At 46.0% G+C, this 22,534-nt stretch overlaps 4 protein-coding genes across 4 annotated transcripts; all 4 read right to left on the reverse strand.

Moving 5' to 3' along the window:
* Positions 1,309–3,025, reverse strand: LOC8057569 (GDSL esterase/lipase At1g71691). Its single transcript, XM_021463633.1, has 5 exons — positions 2,764–3,025; positions 2,431–2,579; positions 2,061–2,330; positions 1,650–1,920; positions 1,309–1,532 (listed from the first exon to the last, which is right to left on the reverse strand). The coding sequence occupies exons 1-5, from the start codon at positions 3,023–3,025 to the stop codon at positions 1,309–1,311; spliced, it is 1,176 nt and encodes a 391-aa protein (XP_021319308.1).
* LOC8057570 (GDSL esterase/lipase At5g55050) lies at positions 7,640–9,317 on the reverse strand. Its single transcript, XM_021463634.1, has 5 exons — positions 9,047–9,317; positions 8,816–8,952; positions 8,459–8,683; positions 8,034–8,319; positions 7,640–7,899 (listed from the first exon to the last, which is right to left on the reverse strand). Exons 1-5 carry the CDS (start codon positions 9,315–9,317, stop codon positions 7,640–7,642), a joined length of 1,179 nt encoding a protein of 392 aa, XP_021319309.1.
* On the reverse strand, positions 11,150–15,608 carry LOC8057571 (L-ascorbate oxidase homolog). The gene is made up of 7 exons (XM_002448282.2): positions 15,302–15,608; positions 15,083–15,192; positions 13,107–13,377; positions 12,872–12,977; positions 12,389–12,734; positions 11,800–12,249; positions 11,150–11,664 (listed from the first exon to the last, which is right to left on the reverse strand). The coding sequence occupies exons 1-7, from the start codon at positions 15,431–15,433 to the stop codon at positions 11,343–11,345; spliced, it is 1,737 nt and encodes a 578-aa protein (XP_002448327.1). The 5' UTR covers positions 15,434–15,608; the 3' UTR covers positions 11,150–11,342.
* Positions 18,963–21,376, reverse strand: LOC8057572 (lysine histidine transporter-like 8). The gene is made up of 4 exons (XM_002448283.2): positions 20,687–21,376; positions 20,081–20,508; positions 19,834–19,965; positions 18,963–19,756 (listed from the first exon to the last, which is right to left on the reverse strand). Exons 1-4 carry the CDS (start codon positions 21,228–21,230, stop codon positions 19,262–19,264), a joined length of 1,599 nt encoding a protein of 532 aa, XP_002448328.1. The 5' UTR covers positions 21,231–21,376; the 3' UTR covers positions 18,963–19,261.

Raw genomic sequence — 22,534 nt, forward strand, 5'->3', positions numbered from 1 at the left:
CTCGGGATAGCAACTTAGGATAGCAACTTGACAAATCTCGGCAGTATAAACCTCTGGATAGCAACTTGGGAAATTTAGCAAGTTGAGATAAGGAGTTGTTGGAGGAGGATTTTTATGTTTTTAGCAAATTTGGTAGGATAACATGTTGAAATACCAAGTTGTTGGAGATGCTCAACTCCAAAGTTGCTCTTGGCTGTTAGGGTTGATTTTGCACTATAAGACCAAAGCTTGAGGGAGCAAACTAAGAATCGGTCAAAAGTTGCCCTTTGATTCTTCCTACCTGACAAAAAAGAATAGTGTGCGGCGCATAGAGTTTAAAATAGAGAAATAACATAATGCAGTCATTATCATTGGTCTGAGATGTGTGTTGTATACATATATTCCAACATTTTGTTTGGGATGAACATGACAAGCAACAGGAATCAATCCTTCATGAGTTAATATTTGTTCTTCAGCGGCCCGCTAACTTGCTTTAGGGAGGCCGTCCAATTTTATACTCCAAGTTTCACTTAAAGCCCGTTTTAGCTCATGTCATTTGAGATTGTCCATGTAACCAAATTTCTGGTTAAACTCCTCTTAATGGCTTTCTTTGAACAAGGGAAAACTCCTAAGGGTAGCCTCAACACAGACATACACCAACAGTAACACTTCTGCAAGCTACAACCAAGGTGAGCTGGTTGTTTTTGTCAGGTGTGTGAGGTTAAGGCTACAAGCCACGCAGTAGTGTTGGGGCTGGCCTAAGTTGCTCTTGGCTGTTGGGTCAATTTGAATTAGAAGTCCAGATCAAGCTTTAAGGGAACAAACTAATTAATAAGAATCGGTCAAAAGTCTGAGGACCATATATATGAATGTTCACTCTTTGTTTTTTCCTACCTGACAAAAAATTAAAGGACTAGTGCGGCGCACAGAGTTTAAATAAAACAGATAAACAACACAATGCAGTCATTATCATTGGTATATATGAGATGTGTGTGTATATAGATACCCCAGCATTTTTTTTGGGAAGAACATGACAAGCAACAGGTATCAGTGCATTGGAATATCTTCGGTCACGAACACGCCGCCCTGAGAACCTTCTCGACGCTCACAACCACAATAATCATCTCTATAATGTATGGCCCTAATAAACCAATCTCCTAATTGTCACACCCTCACTGTCTGTCACAGTACTGACACTTATTATTATATATATTATCGCTATTACAGTTGCAGTGATATATAGTAGCATATCATTCATATATCATCGAAGCTAGCATATATGCATTAGCTTTCACAAGCATGCAAATAAAATGTTGCTAGCTCGATCGATCATGGCCGCGACGCCACCAGCTGCTGCACGTTGACCGGGTGGACGTAGGTCTCGTTGCCGCTGAAGAGCTCCGTCGCGGTGATCGCCGACGCCGCCTCGGTGGGATGGTACCTGTCCCAGAAGAAGAAGCTTTTCCGGTAGCCGCACAGCGGAACCGAGGTGTTGCACCCGGTGTCGCCGTAATCCTTTGAGCCGCAGCACGGGCGGTCGGTTGTAGTGAAGTCTGACAAAAAAAACCACCGTACCATCAGCATCAGAAAATTGATCATGGAGGAGATCGTCAGAAGGATCATGCATGTCAGGATCAGGACTCAGGAGCATTAGATTATATACGTACTGCTGTTGGGAGGCGTCTGGCCCAATATATATCGGGCCATCCCGGTGGCGTCTCCGAGGGAATACTTCATGCCGGGCAGCTCCTTCTCGCTGAGGTTCTGCAGCATGGAGTTGATCATGGGGTATAGCTGCATGGAGAGGCTGTTAGCCGTGCTGAAGCAGCCGGAGACGTCCATGTCATTCGACTCATTGGCTATCTTCCTCTGCGACGGGCAGCACCCGATCAGCGACGGGCTCACGACGCTGAACTTGGTTGCCCCGGCGGCGTACAAGTCCTGAAACATATGCATATTCCAATTTACAGGTCGTTTAGGAAATGGTGATCGATCATGCATGCATGCCAAGTTAAGCTTCCATGCATTTCTTTTTTTTTTTTGCAGATAGAGAGTATGTATATGCATGTATGCATGTACACCTTCACGTAGGCCGCGTAAAGATGAACGAGTCCTTGCAAAAAAGCGGCGTCGTTGCGGGTAACGTTGGGGTCGTGATTAGGATCTGCGAGGAGATCACTGTACTCGAACAGGTCGTTGCTGCCGACGCTGATGAAGACGAGTGAATTGGAGATGAGGTCGGCCACCGCCGCCGCTCGGTGTTTCCGTTTCGGTTTCTTGCTCGCCCACGCCCGAACGAGACTCTTGAAGTTGCCGACTTGCTCGGCCATGGAAACCACCTGGCCGCCACACTGCATGCATATCAAACAGAAGAACCAGGCCGGTGATCGATGAGCCGTCTCTGCTGACAGAATCCAAGCCAAGCATTGCATGCATATATATACATACCACTTTACTGCCGCCGGTCGTATTAAGGAGCCCCGACCCTCCTGACGCGAAGTTGATGCCGCCCGTGCTCGTCAGCCGACTGAACCTCCTCGCCATCGCGTTCTTCAGGGAGAGAAAAGGTGGCGGGCTCTCGTCAAACCCCAGCTGCTGAGCTGTTCGATCATATCGACATATATATCATTCCGCAACAATTCTTAGTCAGTCTCACACTAACTAATTAATTTTCCTGCTCTCGCTATCATCAGCTAGCAGTTTTCCAATCGAAAAAGAAAACTAATTAAAGTACTTTCCATATATACACTGACAAACACACATGCATAATGCATATATATATACCTAGCTGGTCGGCCAAGTTGTGGCCGTTGCTGAAGCGGCCGGTCGGTGAGTGGCCGGGGTAGTCGACGCCGTAGGGCGGGTAGTTCGCTTTGCAGCTGTTGTTGACGCTGGGCAGGTGGTTGTTGTTGCCGACGTCCACCAGGGAGTCCCCGAACACGAACATCGCCGGCACGAGGCGCTTCTTCGTGGCGCAAGCCTGCAGCGGCTGGACGGGCAGCGAGCACAGGACAATGAGCACCACGAATGCGCGGCCGGCGGCCATCATCCTCCTCTGCGCGCGTCGTCTCCGGCCGGCTCTCCGCAGTCACTGCGACGCTCTTCGCTATAGCTGGCCTTCGTTCGTGACAGGATTTCCGACTTGGTCGTCGTGGGTATATATAGAGATTCATCTCGAGGAAAAAGACAGGATTTGCTACTCCATGACAGAATGGAGGGGTCGTAGTCTCGTAGATACAACCAATATTATTGCAGCATACATACCTGTTGGTGTCTTCGGATCCCTCGCCCACAGTAAATAAATTATCCAGATGGATATGCCCATTTTGTTCTGTACTGCCGTGAACTGTGTTAATGAACCTCCGCAGCCTCGTGTTCGTCGATCAGATTCAGGGCCGAACAATTAAAAACGGGCGTAGAAATTCAGTTTCGCAATGACAATTCACAATTGGCTGAGGACAAGTAACACCGACCGACAGCTGAACCGTCGTCGTATACGGAGTACGTGCCAGCGTATGGAAGGCAAGCACCAAGCAAAATTTTGATTGCCAGCGTATGGAAGGCAAGCAGTGTTGGTGAGGACAGTTCAGGATTGGGTTTTCAGACCGTTCGCGCGCGCCTGCAAGCGGCCGTTGGGTCATTCGTGCGCAGAGAACCGCGATGACGACGTCGCAGCAAGCTGCCAATCTGGCATTACAATATACTCCCTCTATCCCAAATTGTAAGTCATTCCAAGAATCTTGGAGAGTCAAAACATTTTCACGTTTGACCAAAATTATAGAATGAAATACTAAGAATTGTAACGTAAAGTGAGTATACTATGAAAATATAATTAAGGAAGAATCTAATGATATTTGGTTGGTATCATAATAATTATTATTTTATCATATAAATTTGGTCAAACTTTAAAAAGTTTCATTTTTCAAGATTTTTAGAATGACTTATAATTTGATATGGAGGGAGTACTATACATTACCAAACATAGAATGCATCAGCACAGACCGGGACTGGAAAGGATTGTCCGCGCGCTTGCTATGAAACCGTCTGAGACGTTTGGCAGATACGGCAGTCGGCTCCAATCGACGTCCACGATCCATCCAACGGTGAGTTCGTTTCTTTGGGCAAAATGTGTCTATGTTCTTGAGGGCAACTGCTTGCAATCCTTTTCGTACGCTGCTTTCAGGAATTTTGGACGACAGCTGTACTGAGGCGTAAACAATCAGCGAGTGTGAATCTCTATATGCGTATATATAGTTAAAGATCAAGGAAAAAAGAGTCTTTAAATCGTATTGTGCAAGAGTATTTGAGCAACGCTATGCGTAGAACTGTATTCGTATCATGATGGAAAGGGACATTTTCTGCTTCTGGAGCCCACACAACCGCGTCCTCCGGAACCTTCTGCAATAGAAAACAAACTAGCATGTTGGTAACTTGGTAAACAATGGAACTATGGAAGGCGATTGTTCGCTGAACACCAAGCCAAATGCGGTTACGACGAGGCCCCTCAATGCGATTGTCCAAATGCGGCGCATACGGCATATCCACGACCACGACACGAATGACGACTGGGCAAACGGAGGGCTGAAAAGTTATATGCAAAAATCAAGGCAAGCCCTATATATCGAAATCATAGCATACACTGTCTTTTAATCATCAACATTATACTCGTCAAGTGACGATGTGCTAACCCAAAGAGTGATTAGAGAGCTTAAAAGCATTGCGGAAGCAAATTCAGAAACAATAATCTAAGAAACAAAAACATAATAAAATAACATCTCCTTGCGAGGACTAGAAAATTCCGAGTCAAAAATTCCAATTAGCGGTATAATTGGATCACATACAAACATATATTTCTTACACCATATTTGTTTTCATATTTTCTTCAGAGTCGGGGTCAGATATGGACAATGTCAGATACGGATATGAATGCATATTTGTCTTAGGTTACAAATATGAATAAATATGTCAAAAAAAGCGGTAAGTAAGAGACCAAGTTGAGAAGTGTCTTGGGCTCATTCATTTGTGATGTATGATTGACACAAGAGCTCACGTGTTTGAGGCTTTTCTAGTTAAGTTCATATTCTTATATGCATGATTATGCTAATGGCTAACCAGAAGCGTCATGTTTCTTGGCTTTGTGAGTGTGCAAGTGTTGGGTGCACCAAGACATGGCCCACGCTTATAAAAGAAGTTCAAGTGTAGAGTCCATGCGCGATGAACTACGGTGAAGGACGGTTGAGAAGGCTTGGACTGAGAACCAGAGCCCGGAGCATAGACAATGTGTGGCTCACACTGAGTATAATATGAGCAAGAGTACATAGATAATGAAGACAACATTGACCGAGTTAAGGACGAGTTGGATCAATTCAAGGCGAGATATCACAAGCACTTGGTGAACCTATTGGCCGAGGATATGGAGGTCGGACACATATCAACATTGATGAGTCATACATGGCAAGGCATGCACAAGGGTTTGCTGGTTTGGTTTCTCAAAATCGGGGATAGATGATTTGATGATTTGGGTCTCAAAACCTTCAGCAGTGGGTTTGACAAGCTTGGGTCTCAAAATAGGGAGCGGACATGTGGTGGCATCTCAAAGTTTGCGTCTAGGCAAAGCAAAGTCAAGAAGATATCATGTTCGCCAGATCGACAAAGAAAACCTTGAGTGTTTTAGCCCTAGGGTCATTTGGGATACTACATATTGTAAGGGCAACTTGGGAAATAGACTAAGATTTATGGAAGATGGTTGGTTGTTAGGCTAAGATTTTAGAATATCTCTTATTTTGTTGGTGTGTGTGTGTGTGAGAAAGCTAGGGTTAAATATAAAGAGGCAGAAAGGAGAGACTTTTTTATTGAACTTTTTGCCACTCTAACCTTTTATCTGCTAGGAGTGTGGAGTGGCTTGTAATCGGGCCTCATGACTTAATCCAAAGATCAATATTGAGCTCCATCTCCTCCAAATATGAAGTTTTTTTAAAGTTTCTGGAGCTATTTTTGGGGAAATCTTTTGTTCTTGCTCGTGGGCTGTGATTTAGGGCAGATTTCTTGAGGGATTTTTGTAGTAGGATATGCATGATCAAGGCTGTGGTGATCCTATCAAATCTATCTTTGAGCACCACGAATTTGAGTTTCCTCTAAATTCCCTCTTGTTCTTAGGGTTTTTCGGATTTTCGAAATTCGCATGCTTTCAATCTTTCCGGATGAATCTGACTAGAATAGCTTTCCCATAATAATTTGAGGCTTTGTGTCAAATTTCAGTTCCTTTGGTCTTGATTCACATCATTGTGTTGATTCTGAAACAACAGTTTTTAGTAACAGCAAAGACACAGCAAAACTCTTGTCTGGTGAATTAATGTAATACTTTTTTAGGGTCTGTTTGGCAGGGCTCCTCTCCGCTCCGGCTCTGGCTCCTCCGAGGAGCTCTGCCAATCGTTTTTCTAGAGAAGCCGTTTTTAGGTAAAAAGCAGAGGAACCGGAGCCGTTTTGGTGAAGCTACAATTTGTGGCTTCACCAAAATGGCTCCGGCTCCTCTAGAAGAGCTCCTCGTGAGGAGCCCTACCAAACAGGCCCTTGATCTTTTGGGAGCAGCTCGATTTGCAATTTGCAACTATTCTATTTTAATTTCAGAATCAAAACTGCAGCGCAGCATTGTTTTAGTGTTTCAGATTCAATTCAGTGCTGCAGTCTCCGCCTTCAACCTGTTCGGCTGACTGAAAGTTTTGATTCAGCACCTTTCTTCAGTGGGTTTAATTAAAATTGTCTGGGTCGATTGCGCTTTTCATTGTCGTATGCAATAGCCTATTCATAAGTTTATTAGCAGCTCATCTTTGTGGACATCAATAGCAGAATGACACTAGCAGAAGCAACAGGTAAGCAGTCAAGTGGCAAGGTTCAGTTTTTGGACTGCCAACTATTACTTTCTTGCTTCACTAACCAATCATCGAGTAATTGTGACATGTTTTCCTGTAGCTCTAATCAATCATTCTAGTGGTCCGTCCGCATGCTTGAAATTAAATACTTGTTAATCCCTTCTAGCTTGTATGGTTGTTGGATGTTAGTAGCTTTGTTGTTTAGTACTAGTATTTGAGTAACAAAATGTTTGATATAAGGGGTTCTTCATAGTGTATCTCTAGAACTTGTATACTACTTAGTACGTATATAGGTGTTTGATGATATTAGGGGGGTGTTTGGGACTGCTCCACGAACTCTGCTCCATAAACTCCGCCGCGGAGTAGCTCCACAAAAAACTCGAGTTCGTGGAGTTGTGCTCTCACAACTCCACTCTTTTTTCTCGAACTGAGTGCGTGGAGCTAAAATTGTTTGGCTAAAAAACATGGAGCGGAGCTAAAAAAACGTGGAGCAGAGCAGTCCCAAACACCCCTAGGTGTGTCATAGTGATAGAAAACTACTTATTGTCAATTCTATCGTTAACACACCCACGCTAGCGTCTCACGGTCACGGGTGAAAGAAAATCACCTATAAATCCCAATATTTATAACGTGAACAAACTAAACTGGCTATGCGCGCAATCTGACAACGACACATATAATTCAAATCAATTCAAAACCCTGTGTCATTGCGCTGGTCACACATACATGCACGAATCATGGCGCATTTAATTCCAATGTAGTTTTTGACTCCGGTGACAAATAAAGAAATTTCATATATTCTCTAGGGTCGCAGGCGCTCCACCGCCGACCAGCTGCTGCACGGTGATGGGGTGGGCGAAGAGCCTGAAAGGGTCGCTGAATATCATCTTCGCAGCGAGCTGCGTCAGGGCTTCGGTGGGGTGGTAATCGTCCCAGAAGAGGTGGTTGCTGCGGTTCGGGCACAGGGGAGCCGAGAAGTTGCAATCGTACTCCGCGCCAAACTTCCCTGCGCCACAGCACGCAGTGTCCAGCACCGTGAACGTGAAGTCGTCTGTCACAAATAAAATAAATGACAAAAGAATCGCGTGAGAATTATATTACTAATTCGGAACCTTTTCAGAACATTTTTTTTTGTTACGGGGGATGAGGAGCTAGCTAGCTGAGCTTGGCGTTCATTACTGAGGCTTGTTGGCTCGGAGGCCGGGGTTTCCAACACCCACTCGGCCATCTTGGTCGAGTTGGCCAAGGAGTAGTTCATGCCGGGCAGCTCCACGCTGAGGTCCTGCAGCATGGCGGCGAACATGGGGTAAAGCTGGTAGGAGAGGCTGTTCAGCGGGGCGAGGCACCCGTACTCGTCGATGGCGCCCTTGGGGTCCTGGAGACGATGAGCTATGAGTCTCTGCGACGGGCAGCAACCCACCAGCGACGTGCTCACCACGCTGAACTTCCTTGCCCCAACGTCATACAAGTCCTGCAGAGAGTCATGCATAGCATTTCACTCGATCGGTCGATCGATCGGTCTCAGAGAACCGAGCTAGCTAGCTGAGGATGATAGTAAACGACGACAGAATGATGATGGAGTATTTCGCCGGCGATCGATAGATACCGACCCTCAGGTAGGCTGCGTAGGAGGCAACGAGGTCTTGCAATAGTTTCGTGTCGTTGTCGTGGGGGCCTAGATCGATGTACTCGAACAGGTCGTTGCTGCCGGCGCTGATGAAGAAGAGTGATTTGGACAAGAGATCGGCTGACCTGTTATCACCACTTGCTGCCCACTGCCAAGCAAGATTCGTGAAGTTGCTGACCTGCTCAGCGATGGACAGAACTTGCGTACACTGCTCAGCGATGGATATAACACTTGTCAGCGAAATGCGTAAAGTTGCCTATATATATAATATAAGAGAAGTGCTCATCATCAAATCAAAAGCTGAAAACAGCTAGCACATGCGTGTTCGTAGATGATGTACCGTTCTTCCATCATTGCCGGTTTTAAGAAGGAGCCCCGACCCTCCTGACGCGAAGTTGATGCCCTTGCTCATCCACTGGCTCGCGTTTGACAGGGACAGGAATGGCGGCGGGCTCTCGGCAAAGCCAAGCTCTTGTGCTGTTCAATTGATATGCATGATCGGCAACAAAATTGTTGGTCAGACATGTACTATATATATGCTTTTTTTCTGAGGAGTACTAATGTACTATACCTAGATGGTCTGCCAGGTTGTAGCCATTGCTGAACCTGCCGGTGGGTGCATGGTCGAGGTAGTCCACGCCGAAGTGCGGGTAGTCGGCTTTGCAGCTGATGTCGCACTTGTCAATGAAGTTGTTGTTGCCGACGTCCACCATGGAGTCCCCGAACACGAACATCGCCGGCACGAGCGGCTCCGCGGCACCGGCACCACCCTGCAGCGCGAGGAGCTCCAGCAACAAGCACACGGCAGCGAGCCTACAGGATGCCCCACCGTGGATGGCCATTGGTTGAGGCCCTACGCCCTTGCTCTTGCCACGGATCACAGCTCCTTCAATTAGTGTGAGGGTCTTCCCAATGCAAGGTGTCAACGTACGAGTATATATAGACACCCGCATATGTATGAAATTAAAAGAAAATAAAACAGGATTAATTAGCTAATTGATGACGACTCAATGAACTGTATAAGAGACTGTATATAGATCGAGCTCAACATGTATTCATATGGCTCTACTATGGCAGTATCTTCCAACCACCTCGCCTCGGAAAAGCCGAAGGAAAAGGATATACTCTTATTTTGTTCTGTAATGAATAACCAGTTAAACTGTAAACTTCGTAATTCTCGACCACCGACGGTAGCATCGTTACAGAAAATTTACATAGGTTCAATTTTGCAACCGCGGCTTAAAACTGGTGCAGAGACCGCACTGCGAGTGTGCAACATAGATGCAGCTAGACTGAAACGTCTTGTACTCTTGTGTGTGTGCCAGGTTGCCAGCTTATAGAAGAGTACTGCATCTTTTGGATTTACTGCCTACATTAATACAATATACTGTCTCTGTTCTTGAAATAGAGTGCATTATAACTTCTAGAATTTGTATTGAAATACAATGTATTCTATATAATTACTATGTTTCATATTTAGCAAGTTTTGTTAAAAATGAATCCATGTTTTAAGAAAATACTCTATAATATTAAAGTAATCTATGGTTACATGCATTATTTGTGAGTTCTTTTAAGTTAATATAAAATTTATATTATAAGACAGAAACGACGTTGCAACAAAGCTGGCCTTGGTATTTTTTTTTAAAAAAAAAGGAAACAAATACGGTAAGAGCTTTGCCACAAAATTTATTAGATGAATAAAAGACAATATCATAACTACAAAACCACTTTTGCTCTTAATGAAAAACTTATGCTCCGGTGCATGTTCATGAAACAAAAAGATAATTACAAAACTACCCGTTGACTCAACTACGAGGGAAGCAATCTAAAAAAAACTGAAACGAAGAGAAAAGACTGAACCAAAAAAAATCAGAAACGCTAAACGTCTGACTGGGTGGCCAAGAAAACGGGGTAAAAAAAATCCTCACATTGATAGTAACTAACATAGAGGTGGTTCAAGATGAGACGATGGCTTGTTGTGTTTGCCATATTGAACTGTCGAATATCATCTTTAATCAGTTGTGTGACTTGTAGGGGTTGTAGCTTTTATTGTTGAACGTTCTTCAATTTCGCTCCTTGCTAGATATTCCACCAAACATAGATTAGAATGCCTTTAAAAGAGACCTTACGTACCTTCGAATTTCACTCAGATTTTTTCCAATAATTGCAAATAGGGCCATTTTTGGGGATGTTTTCGTCAAAAGAGAAAGATGTGCATTGAAATGTTATAAGGTTAAATATTTTGGGACACAATTTAAATCCTGTATTATCTATTTTAGGAGAGTATTAAAGAGTATAATATTATTAATTAGGAAAGATATAAATAGGTTATTGGAGTTGCTCTCATCATTTAAAAAAAAGAACAGAGAGAGAAAGATGTATCAGAATCTGCATGGCGTAACAGCTTGCGTAAGAACAGCATGAGATCAAGTCTCATGCAAAATGGACTTTTGCTGCCGTAGGCTCTCATTTGTATATACTGTGCAAGCAAAATGGACTTTGGCTGCCGTAGGCTCTCATTTGGATATACTCCGTACTGTGCAGTTGAAAGCAACTGCTCAAAAGGTCAGGCAGATCTCTCTGCTTGAACATCGGTGCGGATTCTTAGTTTCAATTTAGCAGGATATGATTGTTGAGACTTGAGATGTCAAATAAGAAGACCAAGAATAATCCAACCACCAAATAAAATCTTATATATGAATAAAATGTCTATATGTTGGGCATCCATTCATCCCCAACACTAAAGACTCGACAGGACTGTTCGACGACCATAACACACTGCTAGCACACGCCATACATCCTGATCATCCCTGAGTTGGTGGCACCGCACCTTGACTCTGGACGATCACAGCAGCTGGCTGCTGCTCCTAGTACAGCCGCGGCAGGGGTAGGCGGCGGCTGCTGTTGGTGGCGGCGGCGGCGGTGGCGCGGCCGCAGAGGAGCGCGTTGTCCGGCATGGGCAGCTCGTCGCGGAACGAGCGCGACGGCGTGTACACCCGGAGGTAGAACTGCTGGCCCAGGTACCTGCGCGCCCACACCTCCGACCTCATGTTCCACATCCCCACGTTGTCCAGCGCGATCAGAACCGCCGTCCACCCTCTTGGGTACACCTGCACGGTGCAGCGCGACACAGCGTCCACAAGGTTGTAGCCATCCCTGCTCTTGTTGCTCCACGTCCCCACGTCCATTCTATATATACACATGAGAATCCACATGCAAAATTACCATAGATCAGATGCCGACCAGCAAACAAAGCTAGCTAATTTTGTTCGTCAAATCATGTCAAATGTGGAGTCTAGAATGCAATGCATGCAGTAGCAGTACCCGACGACGAAGACGCTGTAGCCGTCGAGGTGCCAGCTCTGGACGCTGTCCTCGCCGTTCTCGAGCACGACCTCGACGAAGGAGCGGTGGTCCGAGTCCATGACCGCCGTCTCGTTCCGCACCTCCTCCGCAGCGCCGTCGCCGGTACCGGTGGCCGCCGGCGGTGGCGCGTCGTCGGTTGCGGCGCCGCCAGCAGTACCGGTGGTGGCCGCCGCCGCCGGCGCGTCGGGGATGCCACCGAGCCGGAACACGCCGCTGATGTTGTAGTAATCCGCCAGCTTGAGCGGCGTGTCGGCCTCCGCGAACGAGACGCCGTTCACCGCGTACCGGCGCTTGCCGCCGACCAGCACGGCCGAGCTCGCCAACCGGATGGTGCGCGTCACGTTGATGGAGCCGTAGTGGTACGAGCCCTGCGGGTTCGGCCTCGGCCCGCTCGCCGTCAGGTTAGTCCTGCTCGAGTTTTTGCATATATATATATATATATACATATATTCATCGATCAGAATTTCAGATACACAAATCCACTTGATTGAGATCACCGTTCACTGCTAGAGTTGAACGGTCAAGATGAGTTGACACGTGTGTGTACCTGATGGAGCGAGCCTGGTTGAGAGAGAAGTCAACGTCGTCGGTGGGCCCAGCGGGCAGTGGCCCGGAAGCAAGGCCACTGGAGCCGGCGTAGCGGACGACGGCGGTGGAGAGGAGGGTGGCGTTGGTGAAGCGGGCGGAGACGACGACGTGGTAGTCCTTGGCGGGGCGGTCGGCGGTGAAGAGCACCGAGAGCGACTGGCCGACGTGGACGTCGAGGGAGCTGTAGGTGTTCTGCACCGTGTGCGTGCCCTCCACCTCGACCAGCGTCATGTTGTGCTCCTGGATCCGGATGTTCAGTGTGTTCTGCAGGCCAACATTCGAGATGCGAAGCCTGTATGTCTTTCCTGCGCAGAGGAACACCAAGAACAAATAAGCAATCCATAGCATTTCTCATAACAAGCAGAGACAGAGTATAGATTTCTAGTAAAACTAAGCCTACAAATTAAGTAGCTCAAATCTTATAACAGAGGTCAAATGTCACCTTGCTCCACGGCGAAATGTGCAGCGTCCGTACTACCCTTGCCGTTGATCAAGATGCCATCAGGGGGAGGCAATTCCTTTCCACTGTCCAGCATGTCTTGCAGAGACTGTATGTATTTAAAGAAACAAAAATGATCACCATCAGAGAATGAACAAATTCAGTCGTCGATGTTAGCGTTACTTCTGCTGCAGAACCCTAAGATGTCATCGATCATTTGGTACTATATTATATATACCTTATGATTGGTGGCGTACCAGTCACCGATGAGCACCGTGTACTCGTCGGCCGGCGGCGGGAACGGGATGGGAATCCTTGGCCGGCTGTAGATGCGGATAGCGCCGAAGCCACCGGCGGCCTTATGGAAGGCCAGCGAGGGGAAGTAGTAGAAGCTGCCGATTTGGTCCTTGGCCTGCATGCGATACGTGAAGTTTTGGCCGGGAGGGATTGGGCAGTTGGTGCCAGAAACGCCATCCTGCCATGAATTCTTGCGTTGCTGCAAACCACTCCTGCAATTTCGTAACAATTAATGAAAACTTGGGAAATCGGTTAAGATTCGGGTTGGGCAAAATCTACTACTTAATTAACCCGCTAGTGAATGGATCAAATATTTTCTGCACTGACTTTTCAATATTAATCAATTGTTAAAAAAATCTTGTGTGCGAAAATACTCTGCAATTTAACATTATTTCAGTTTGGAAAAGCATATAAGTTAACCGAGAATCTAATGGACACCGTGTACCTCTAATTGTTTTGACACATATCTTGCATTAATAAAACTCTTGATAGAAGAGAAACACGCTGCACATGTCTTGCATTAATATAAAATTCTTGATAAAAGATAAACACTCTGCATACACATATCTGCATTCATGATGCTCTAGCTAGACCCGTCTTCAGTAGATTTATATTTATATACTAGTGCCGAAAAGTCAAGACCATCAATTTGTATCCTCCATCCACTAGTAACCGTTGTTTACTCTCCTGTTTTTTTTTAATAAAATTCTGTAGGGGCCAAGGCCCCTCCAGTTCCCTCAAAAAATTTGTATCCATCCACATTTTATCTTAATGTCTGCCCACTATTATATCCATGAATACTAATATGACCTTACAAGAATAATCAATCTGCATGCATCCACACTTTATTTTAGTGGCTGCTGACTATTTTGTAGAGAAGATAAGCTCTAAGTTCATATGGGTTGACAGATGTAAGAGAGATTCATTGAACTGCCACGAAATAACCAATACCACACATGTATGATGCATTCAGCAAAGCCACAATTTAGCCATTCACTTTGGTTTTTTTAACAACATTATGCTTGCAATTGGCCCATTCTTTATAAAACAAAGAGTAAAATACACTGGCGGTCCTTTAACTTGTCAGCCTGTGCCACTTTGGTCCATGAACTTGCAAACCCGAAAAAGTGACCCCTGAACTTGTCCGCATGTGCCACTTTGGTCCATGAACTTGCAAACGCAAAACAAGTGACCCCTGAATTTGTCGGCCTGTGCCACTTTGGTCCATAAACATGTAAAGGATCTTTCAACACGTCAACAAATATTTATTTATTTCATAACTAATTATTAATGAAATGCTAAATTCATGAAATGTTTTGTGTAGCCTCTTCATGTGTACTCTGCCTAGGAAAAATATGAAACCTAGAAAACGAATAATTTTTGCTTGTTTTAAAATTATCTCTTTTAATTAATAAATGCAACGAATTGATATATTATTTGATATATTTGACGCTACGAATAAAAATATATCAATTTCGTAAATTAAAAAAGAAGTGCTGACATCATTGTTGACGTCAGCACCATAAACGGTGCCATGCATGGCCTACCAGAGGCGGCCACGTGGTAGAACAGTGCCATACAGCTGGTGTTATTTTCGTATTTGCATGTTCATGGACCAAAGTGGCACACGTCGACAAGTTCAGGGGGCACTTTTTCGCGTTTGCAAGTTCATGGACCAAAGTGACACATGCTGACAAGTTTAGGGGCATCTTTTTCGCGTTTGCAAGTTCATGGACCAAAGTGGCACAGGGCGATAACTTAAAGGGCCGCCGGTGTATTTTACTCTAAAACAAATAACAAAAATAGATCTAAGAGTTTGTTTCTATACATCATCTAATATAGCATGCAATGTTATTGTCAATAGAAATCAATAAAAGAATAAATCAGTTAGCACAAAAAAATTTGTAAAGACCATACCATGAGAGCAAGAACGGATCAGACAAATTGTTGCGGACGTTAATAATCAAGTTCTCGTTTGTTTGACACTCAATCTTCGGTCCCGGGAATTCCCCGTTGATGAGGATTGCCTACAAACATAGAAAACCAATCTATAAATAAATTGCATAAAAGATGCAATATGAATGCAAAAGATCGAGTTCGAAAATTAGATCAACTCAAATAGGAAACAAGTTAAACCTGTTGTGAAACTCCAAGACGACTGATATTGCCATAAGTGATCTCCCAATCCAAAAACTGGTACGGACCTTCCGCCCTCGCTGCTGAGAAGGACAAGAAGCAAATGCATACGAAGAAAAGAACAAATCTCATCTTGCTGATCAGCGTTAGGTTAATGCCTGACGCAAACTCTACAGCACGGCCGGAGCACACGCTGGCAGGAACCCTAGTCCGGCGGCGGAGGCACCGGAATCACCGAAGCCCTGCCGCACGCCCGGAGCCGCCGAGACTGTAGGCGCCGACTAATTTAGATTAGATTCTTTTTGGCATTCTGTTTGTTGAACCCAGACTTCCTATATATATAAGGAAGACTGCAGTCTGGAGGCATTTTAGATGCCGTTCGTTTTCTGTGTGCGGTCAAGATTAGAGTTGGGGAGTACACGCGATTATAAGAGCTGTTTTTTCAGAATAAAAGTCAGACCATATTTTATATTTATCGGAATAATAAAGGAATATACGCGCGGAGTGCCGGGACGTACTGCAGCGCGCGGCAGCCTCTTCGAGCTATATATCTGTCCCGTCTCGCCGGCGAAACAGACAGTACCGATGGACGCGCGGGGTATGGCGCATGCATGCATGCGGCATCAGAAGGTGTCTTCGTCGGCGGCGGACTAGCTAGCTAGGGCATCTCACAGCCGTCCGCGAAGCCGGCAGGACCAGAGCACGCTGCAGCCGGGATCGGAGGCTCATCATCTGGTCGACGCCGTCGGCAAATCCATTGTGACACAGCCACATAGGGGAAGGTGTATGGCCGGAAGTCAAACTCAATCGTATTGACGTTCTAGATAGCGGTGCATGCATGTTGTCCACGTGGATTGGAAACGTTAAAGGTTAACTATGGATTTTTGGTGATTCTTCCCCCAGTGTTAGCCATATTGTCGATGTAGATAGCGTACGTGCCTGCAATCCACCTAACGTAGATTGTAGTGCACCTAAATAAGCCTTAAGAGTTGACTGTGGAGTTCTAGTTACATTTTGTACAATTAACCGGCCGTATATATAGTTGCCAGGGGATTTTTTTTATTGATATACCTCATCTTGCAATTAGCCACAGGGATTGTACATGGATTTAGTAATGCCTCATCTTGTAACTAGCCTCCAGCTACTAAGAACTTGCTCCACTCTATGTTTTTTTTAGTCCTGCTCCATTTTTAGTAATATCTCAAACATAGCAAGGCTTTTTAGTAAGGGTAATGTCTCATCTTGCAACCAGCCCCCAGCTACTGGTGTTTGTTAGTTTGATGGATATATAGTGTATACAAATATCAGCAAGAGCTTGAATTGTTCAAACAAAATTCATTGTGGGTTCATTGTAGGCAGTCAACGATGACCCTCAATTTGGTTTCAATTTGATGAAGATGACCACAGGTGGTGGCACTGGCACATGCATATGCTGTAAACAATGAGGTTTGATTGAGTGTTGATGAAATCACGGGAGTAAGCGTTCACATGTGGCTTGTGCAGCCAGGGCCTATGGGCTATGGTGCAGAAAAAGTGAGATGTTCTAGAAGCATTTGTCTTTTTTTTGGGGGGACAATTCCAAGGGCATAGTTACATTCAGAACTAAAATGATTTTGTTTATGACATTTTGGTACAGGGGTTCAAACAGGCATCATGGAGATTATTTTTGCCATCCATTGCCGTTTCCATAAGGTTAGGAAAGGGTAGTCACCAATTGCTCGATGACGGCCATGGGCAAAAAGGTAGGCCATAGCCCATAGAGCACTGAAATGCACGCATGATTAGTGGGAGCAGACAAGAGGGATTTCTCCTTTTAATATTAGATATAGATATGCCATATTTCAATTAGTTCCAACAGGCAAAATTCTATTGTTTCATGTTATATTCTGAATTCTTCCATTTGTGATAATTCCATTTTTCTAGTACAATTATTTTTTCCATGAGATTTTTGAAGTGTTCTATGGTATTGTGCATATATTTTCGTTGTCCCACAAGTTTATTCCATATTTCCATGTTATATTCATTCATGAAAATTTGGTCTACTAGTACAATTCAATTGTTCTAGAATTTTCATTCTCCCATAATATTTTTAGCTATACCATTTTTTGTTCCAATATATTCCTAACCACAAATATAAACCGATTTAGTTTTGTTTGAAATCAACCATTTTAGGTTTTACCATCACTCACTAAATAATAAAGTATAATATAGATTGATAATATGGTGTTGGTGTTACTAGATTTAGACATACTTCTTCATTCCACACATTTTATCTATTTAAAATAATACATTCTTAATGATATACTAATCAAAGACTCAATGTGTAATAATTGAGACGGTGTTAGTGTTCTAAGGATTTATTTTCTAGACTAGATGTTTTTTTTAATGTTATGTTTAATTTATCATGAAAATTTATTGTTCTACCGGTACAAGTCAAGTGTTTCATGATTCTTGAAAATGCTTTATTCTTTTTAATCATATCGTACAACTTGAATTGTTGAATGCAATATTAGTTTAGCTTCTAGCCACTTACCAGATAATAAGCAAAAAATGTGACACGTGTAGTTCGAATAAAGACTTAAATAGTTAGAAATAGAAATATAAAAAACTTTTCTCCAGCACTAGGCTCATGAAGCTCTGCTTGGTACCTCGTTTCAACAGTCTAAGATAGAAATTAAATTCAACAATTGTAACGTACATACCATTTTTGAGCAAGTTGTGAAGGTTCTGTGTCTCTCATTACATTAGGCAGAGAAAATGTATTTCCACCTCCAAATTATGTCTAGATAGTAGACACATAGCAAATTCTATATATCTGATGTTAAAATGATTTATAATTTGGAACAGAGTAAAAATTTACATGCACTTGCATGTGAGGAAAAAGGAAGGAGATTTTTTTTAAAAAAAAGGATGTTCGATCAAAGTAGGCGTGATTCAAACTGAAACTGTTCATTCAAAAGGACAGCAAGAAGGTAGAATATGTATAAGAAAAAAGATAAGAGCGGCTTAGCGTCCTGCAGACCTCAGTCTACTAAACATATTAGCCATGTCCTCAAATTCACTAGGAGAAAACACAGTATAAAAAACAAGTAATAAAAAACTGTTGTATTGTGTTGCAGGCACTTTCATGAGAACCTTCGCACGTTTTTACATTTCTAGTCGGGCACATTTTTTATAGAATTTTACTTGCAAACTACTGTCTGCCCTAGCCGACTGCCAAATTAAATAAGCAGTGGGATGTTCATAGTGCTGTGCTGCTGGCAACTATGGGAGCGCAGGAACACTGTGGTGGTCTTCAGGCGTGAAGAGCAAAACCTGCGACAGCTGCTTGCCTCCTGCCCACGAGATGCAGAGCTTTGGCGCTTTCGTTTGCCGATAAGAGATATAATAATAATAAGGTACTAGTGCATAATTGGTGTGTTCTGTTTGATTTGGCAATGTAACGTCAATTGTATTTAGCACAGGTGCTGGCGTTTGTTGGTGTGTCTGCCTGTTCGCTGAAAAATTACGGCTGAAAATACTATTCGCTGATTTATTGTGAGATGTAATCTTTTAACAGTTGCGTGGGTCGTTTGAAGGATCATAATACATAACCACGTGGGGAGTAATCCCCCCGGCCCGTTGACAGCAAGAAAAAAGTTACTAAGTATATACAGACCGATGCTTCTGTTCCACTTTGTTTATTTATTATAATCATGTTCCCTTCTCACGAGGTGTATAAAGATGGGACAGAATAAAATGTATACTATATAGCTAATAAATAAAGAAAAAAAAAGAATCGGTGCGCAATGGGTCAATAGCACGAGGCACGACCACGAGTACCTTGACTCGACTTTGCTTATGCAAATTGTCAAGGTACAGAACATTACACATTCCTGACGAAGAAATCAACATATATATTTAAAAAAAAAGCATTGCATTACGTGTCCAACTGACAAATCTGCATCTTAATTAATTTTTTCACTGCATATTGTCAGGCTTGAAGAAGTTGAGCCGCAAGCCTGTCTGCACGAGACCCCAGAGGTTTCCGACTATGAGGACGACGCTGATGGCCATGCCGAGGATTCCCAGCGCCCAGTTGACGTTCCACGTCGCGGTGCCCTTCCGGGGCTTCTTGATGGCCACCCACATGAAGCACGGGTACGCCAGTGTGATGGGCAGCGAGATGCCCCCCATGAGGCCCGCGAGCTGCGACAGGAACGGCAGCGCGACGGCGATGAGGAAGTTGATGCCGCCGAAGAAGGCGCGGAAGCCCGAGCGCAGCCACCAGGGGCACGGCCGGTTCTTCTTGTGCACGTACCCGGCCTCCATGTTGTCGTACACCGGCATGGCGTAGATCTGGTACGTCGTCAGGCAGTTGATGATCACCAGCAGCGTGGTCGTCCCCAGCACTAGCCTCGACACGTCGCGGCTGTGGAACTGGTACAGCGCGGTCAGGATGCCACCTGAAGGTATCTGCATAATAACCTTGCAAAATCAGTCACTGAAAACAACTCCAAGGCCGTGCGTATTATCAGGTATAGACGTATTACCTGGTTGCCATAAGCCCAGAAGCCACCAATGGCAATGGGGTACAGGCAGAGCGCGATGATGCCGTATGCTACCTTAACGCCTTTCCACATGGGCACATGAGAAGGATGTTTCAGAGTCGACGGCATCGTGCCCTGCAAAGCAAACACACTCAGTGTCAGTGACCAATTTTTCCCCCACCATTTTTTTCCATCCATCGTGGAGTACACTGTAGCAGTGGGAAAGACAGTAGATATTTTCTTGACTTACCTGAATCTCCAGCACGACATTGTGGCCCCTGAAAGCGAAGGCAATGATTCCGAGGCCATTGAGGATGCTAAGTGCGGCGTCCACGTCGTTGTTGGACTTGACGGGGTCGTAGGACACGCCGGCCACCCTGCCCTTGGACACGGACACGACCCAGATCATGGTGCAGTAGGCGACGGCGGCCGTGGCGCCCACCAGTGACACGCCGGCGATGGAGTTGAGGTTGGGGAGCTGGGACAGCAGCACGGCCGCGCAGATGAAGACGAGGTACCACTCCACGGTGGTGAGGTTGTGCGCCAGGCACGACTCGCCGCACGCCAGGCTGAACAGACTCTTCATGCTGCCGCCGCCCACGATGATGAGCGCCGTGCAGATCCCCGCCGACAGGTACATCACCGGGAACAGCGCCAGGATCTTGGCCCATCTCTCGCCTGAAGAAACGATCGACACGAGGGCAAATATAAGCACACGACAACAGAACACAGCAGCCATGCATGCATGCAAGCAGCATGTTGATTCACGCTCACGCATGAAGCTTGCAGTACGCAAAGACAGGAGAAAATAAGGACAAGGAAGAACCGGCGTGATTTAGGGAAAAAACGTACGCACCGAACACGGTGTTGGCGAGGTGCATGTACCGGCTGTAGCGGGCGGCGCCGGCGACAGGCTCGTGGAGCCTGACGAGGAGCCACAGCGTGTAGAGCTGCCAGCCGAACGCCAGGGTGAGGCAGATGATCGCCCACGTCCATCCCAGGGAGGCGAAGGCCACGGGGAGCACGAGCGCCTGGAACCCGATCCCGGAGCTGAGGTTGTGGAACGCGGCGTAGTAGGCGTTGCCGCTCCGGGACTCGGTGATGGGCAGCCAGGCGTCGCGCGGGTCCGCGAGCCGCGTGATGTTGCCCACCGCCTTCACGCCCGCCACCGCCTTCCTCACGGGGCTGGCGAGCGGCGTCGCCATGGCGCGAAGCGGCGACGCCATGGCGCGCAGCGGGGACGCCATGGCGTGCAGCGGCGACCGCCCGCCGCTGGCGGGCCCCCGCGGGGAGTGTATCTGCGACGGCGGGGTCGACACCACCGGCGGCGTCGTCGGCGGGCGCGGAGTCGGCGGCGCCGACTCCACCTCGCTGATCGCGTCCTGCTTGCTGGACGACATGGGTGGTGGTGGTGGTCGGCCGCTGCACGCTGCACGCGCGCCCGCTCTGGCGCTCTGCTGCTGCTGCTGCCGGGCACCGCACCTGTTTGGTGTATTATGGGAGTTTCTGGTTGGGTGCTTGGGATGGTTAGTTCCGACTGCGCGGTTTGCGGGACGCGAGATTTATAGGTGGTTTTCCGGCCACTCGACTCGATCATGCTCATGCACCGCACAAGGGGTTGGTGAACTGGTGAGTCAGTCACGCGGGGCGTTGGTGTGGACGTCGTGCGTTCCCTGGCCACGAGGCGTGCAGGAAAGTTGACGCGGGGACGAGCGCGGTCACACACACACAGGTCCTCCTGCACGTAATATATTATAGCTCGGGTAGAAACGTACTACAGTACTGTACTAAAAAACACATGCCCGTTTTGCAGGTGCGGGTTGGTATTGGTACGACTTGGTCAGGTCGGTCGGGTCCGCGCTTGTGAAAAGGTAGGATATACATATAGGTTCTGTGGGCAAATGGGCCAGAGCATGTTTTCTTCTGCCCTGGGTATGACGAACACTGGTGATAGGTAAAAACTAGTAACTAGGCGTCGCGAGCGATGGGCAGCACCACCGACACGAGACACTGTTAAGTTTCGGTGCGCTAGCGACTGGTGCAGCACGGTGGATCCACGACGTACATGTACATGGTTGTTCCTGCTCCGTGGTCTGTGGACGCACACTACTTCTGATCTCTATTATGCAGGTTCGTTTGATGCGAGCATTTTGTTTAGGCTTTGTTTACTTCACCCAAAAACCAAAAAAGTTTTCAAGATTCTCCGTCACATCGAATCTTATGGCACATGCATGAAGTATTAAATATAGACAAAAACAAAAACTAATTATACAGTTTAGCTGTAAATCGCGAGACGAATCTTTTGATCCTAATTAGTCTATGATTAGATAATATTTGTCACAAACAAATGAAAGTGCTACAGTACCGAAATCCGAAATCTTTTCGGGACTAAACAAGGCCTTATTCAGTTTTGCCAAACGAATGCTGCTGTGTGAACCAACACGGCAGCACAGCATTTGGTACATACGATCGTCGAGAATCATCAGAATCGTGGGGTTGGATCGATGGCACACTGGCGTCGCTGTCGCAGTGTCTCCATGTCGCGGTAACGGGGGGAAGTCAAGTTTGTCGGGGCGCCAAGATGGCAAGCATCCGCGGGACACGCCTGCAGGCTACCAGATGCATCAAGCGTGATGGTGTCGGCGTCAGTGCACCAACAGTTGGACGAAGCGCGCCCGGCCGATCGATATGGGCTTCGCACCGT

The sequence above is a fragment of the Sorghum bicolor genome, chromosome 6 (assembly GCF_000003195.3).
Source record: "Sorghum bicolor cultivar BTx623 chromosome 6, Sorghum_bicolor_NCBIv3, whole genome shotgun sequence".
In the NCBI taxonomy this organism is placed as follows: domain Eukaryota; kingdom Viridiplantae; phylum Streptophyta; class Magnoliopsida; order Poales; family Poaceae; genus Sorghum; species Sorghum bicolor.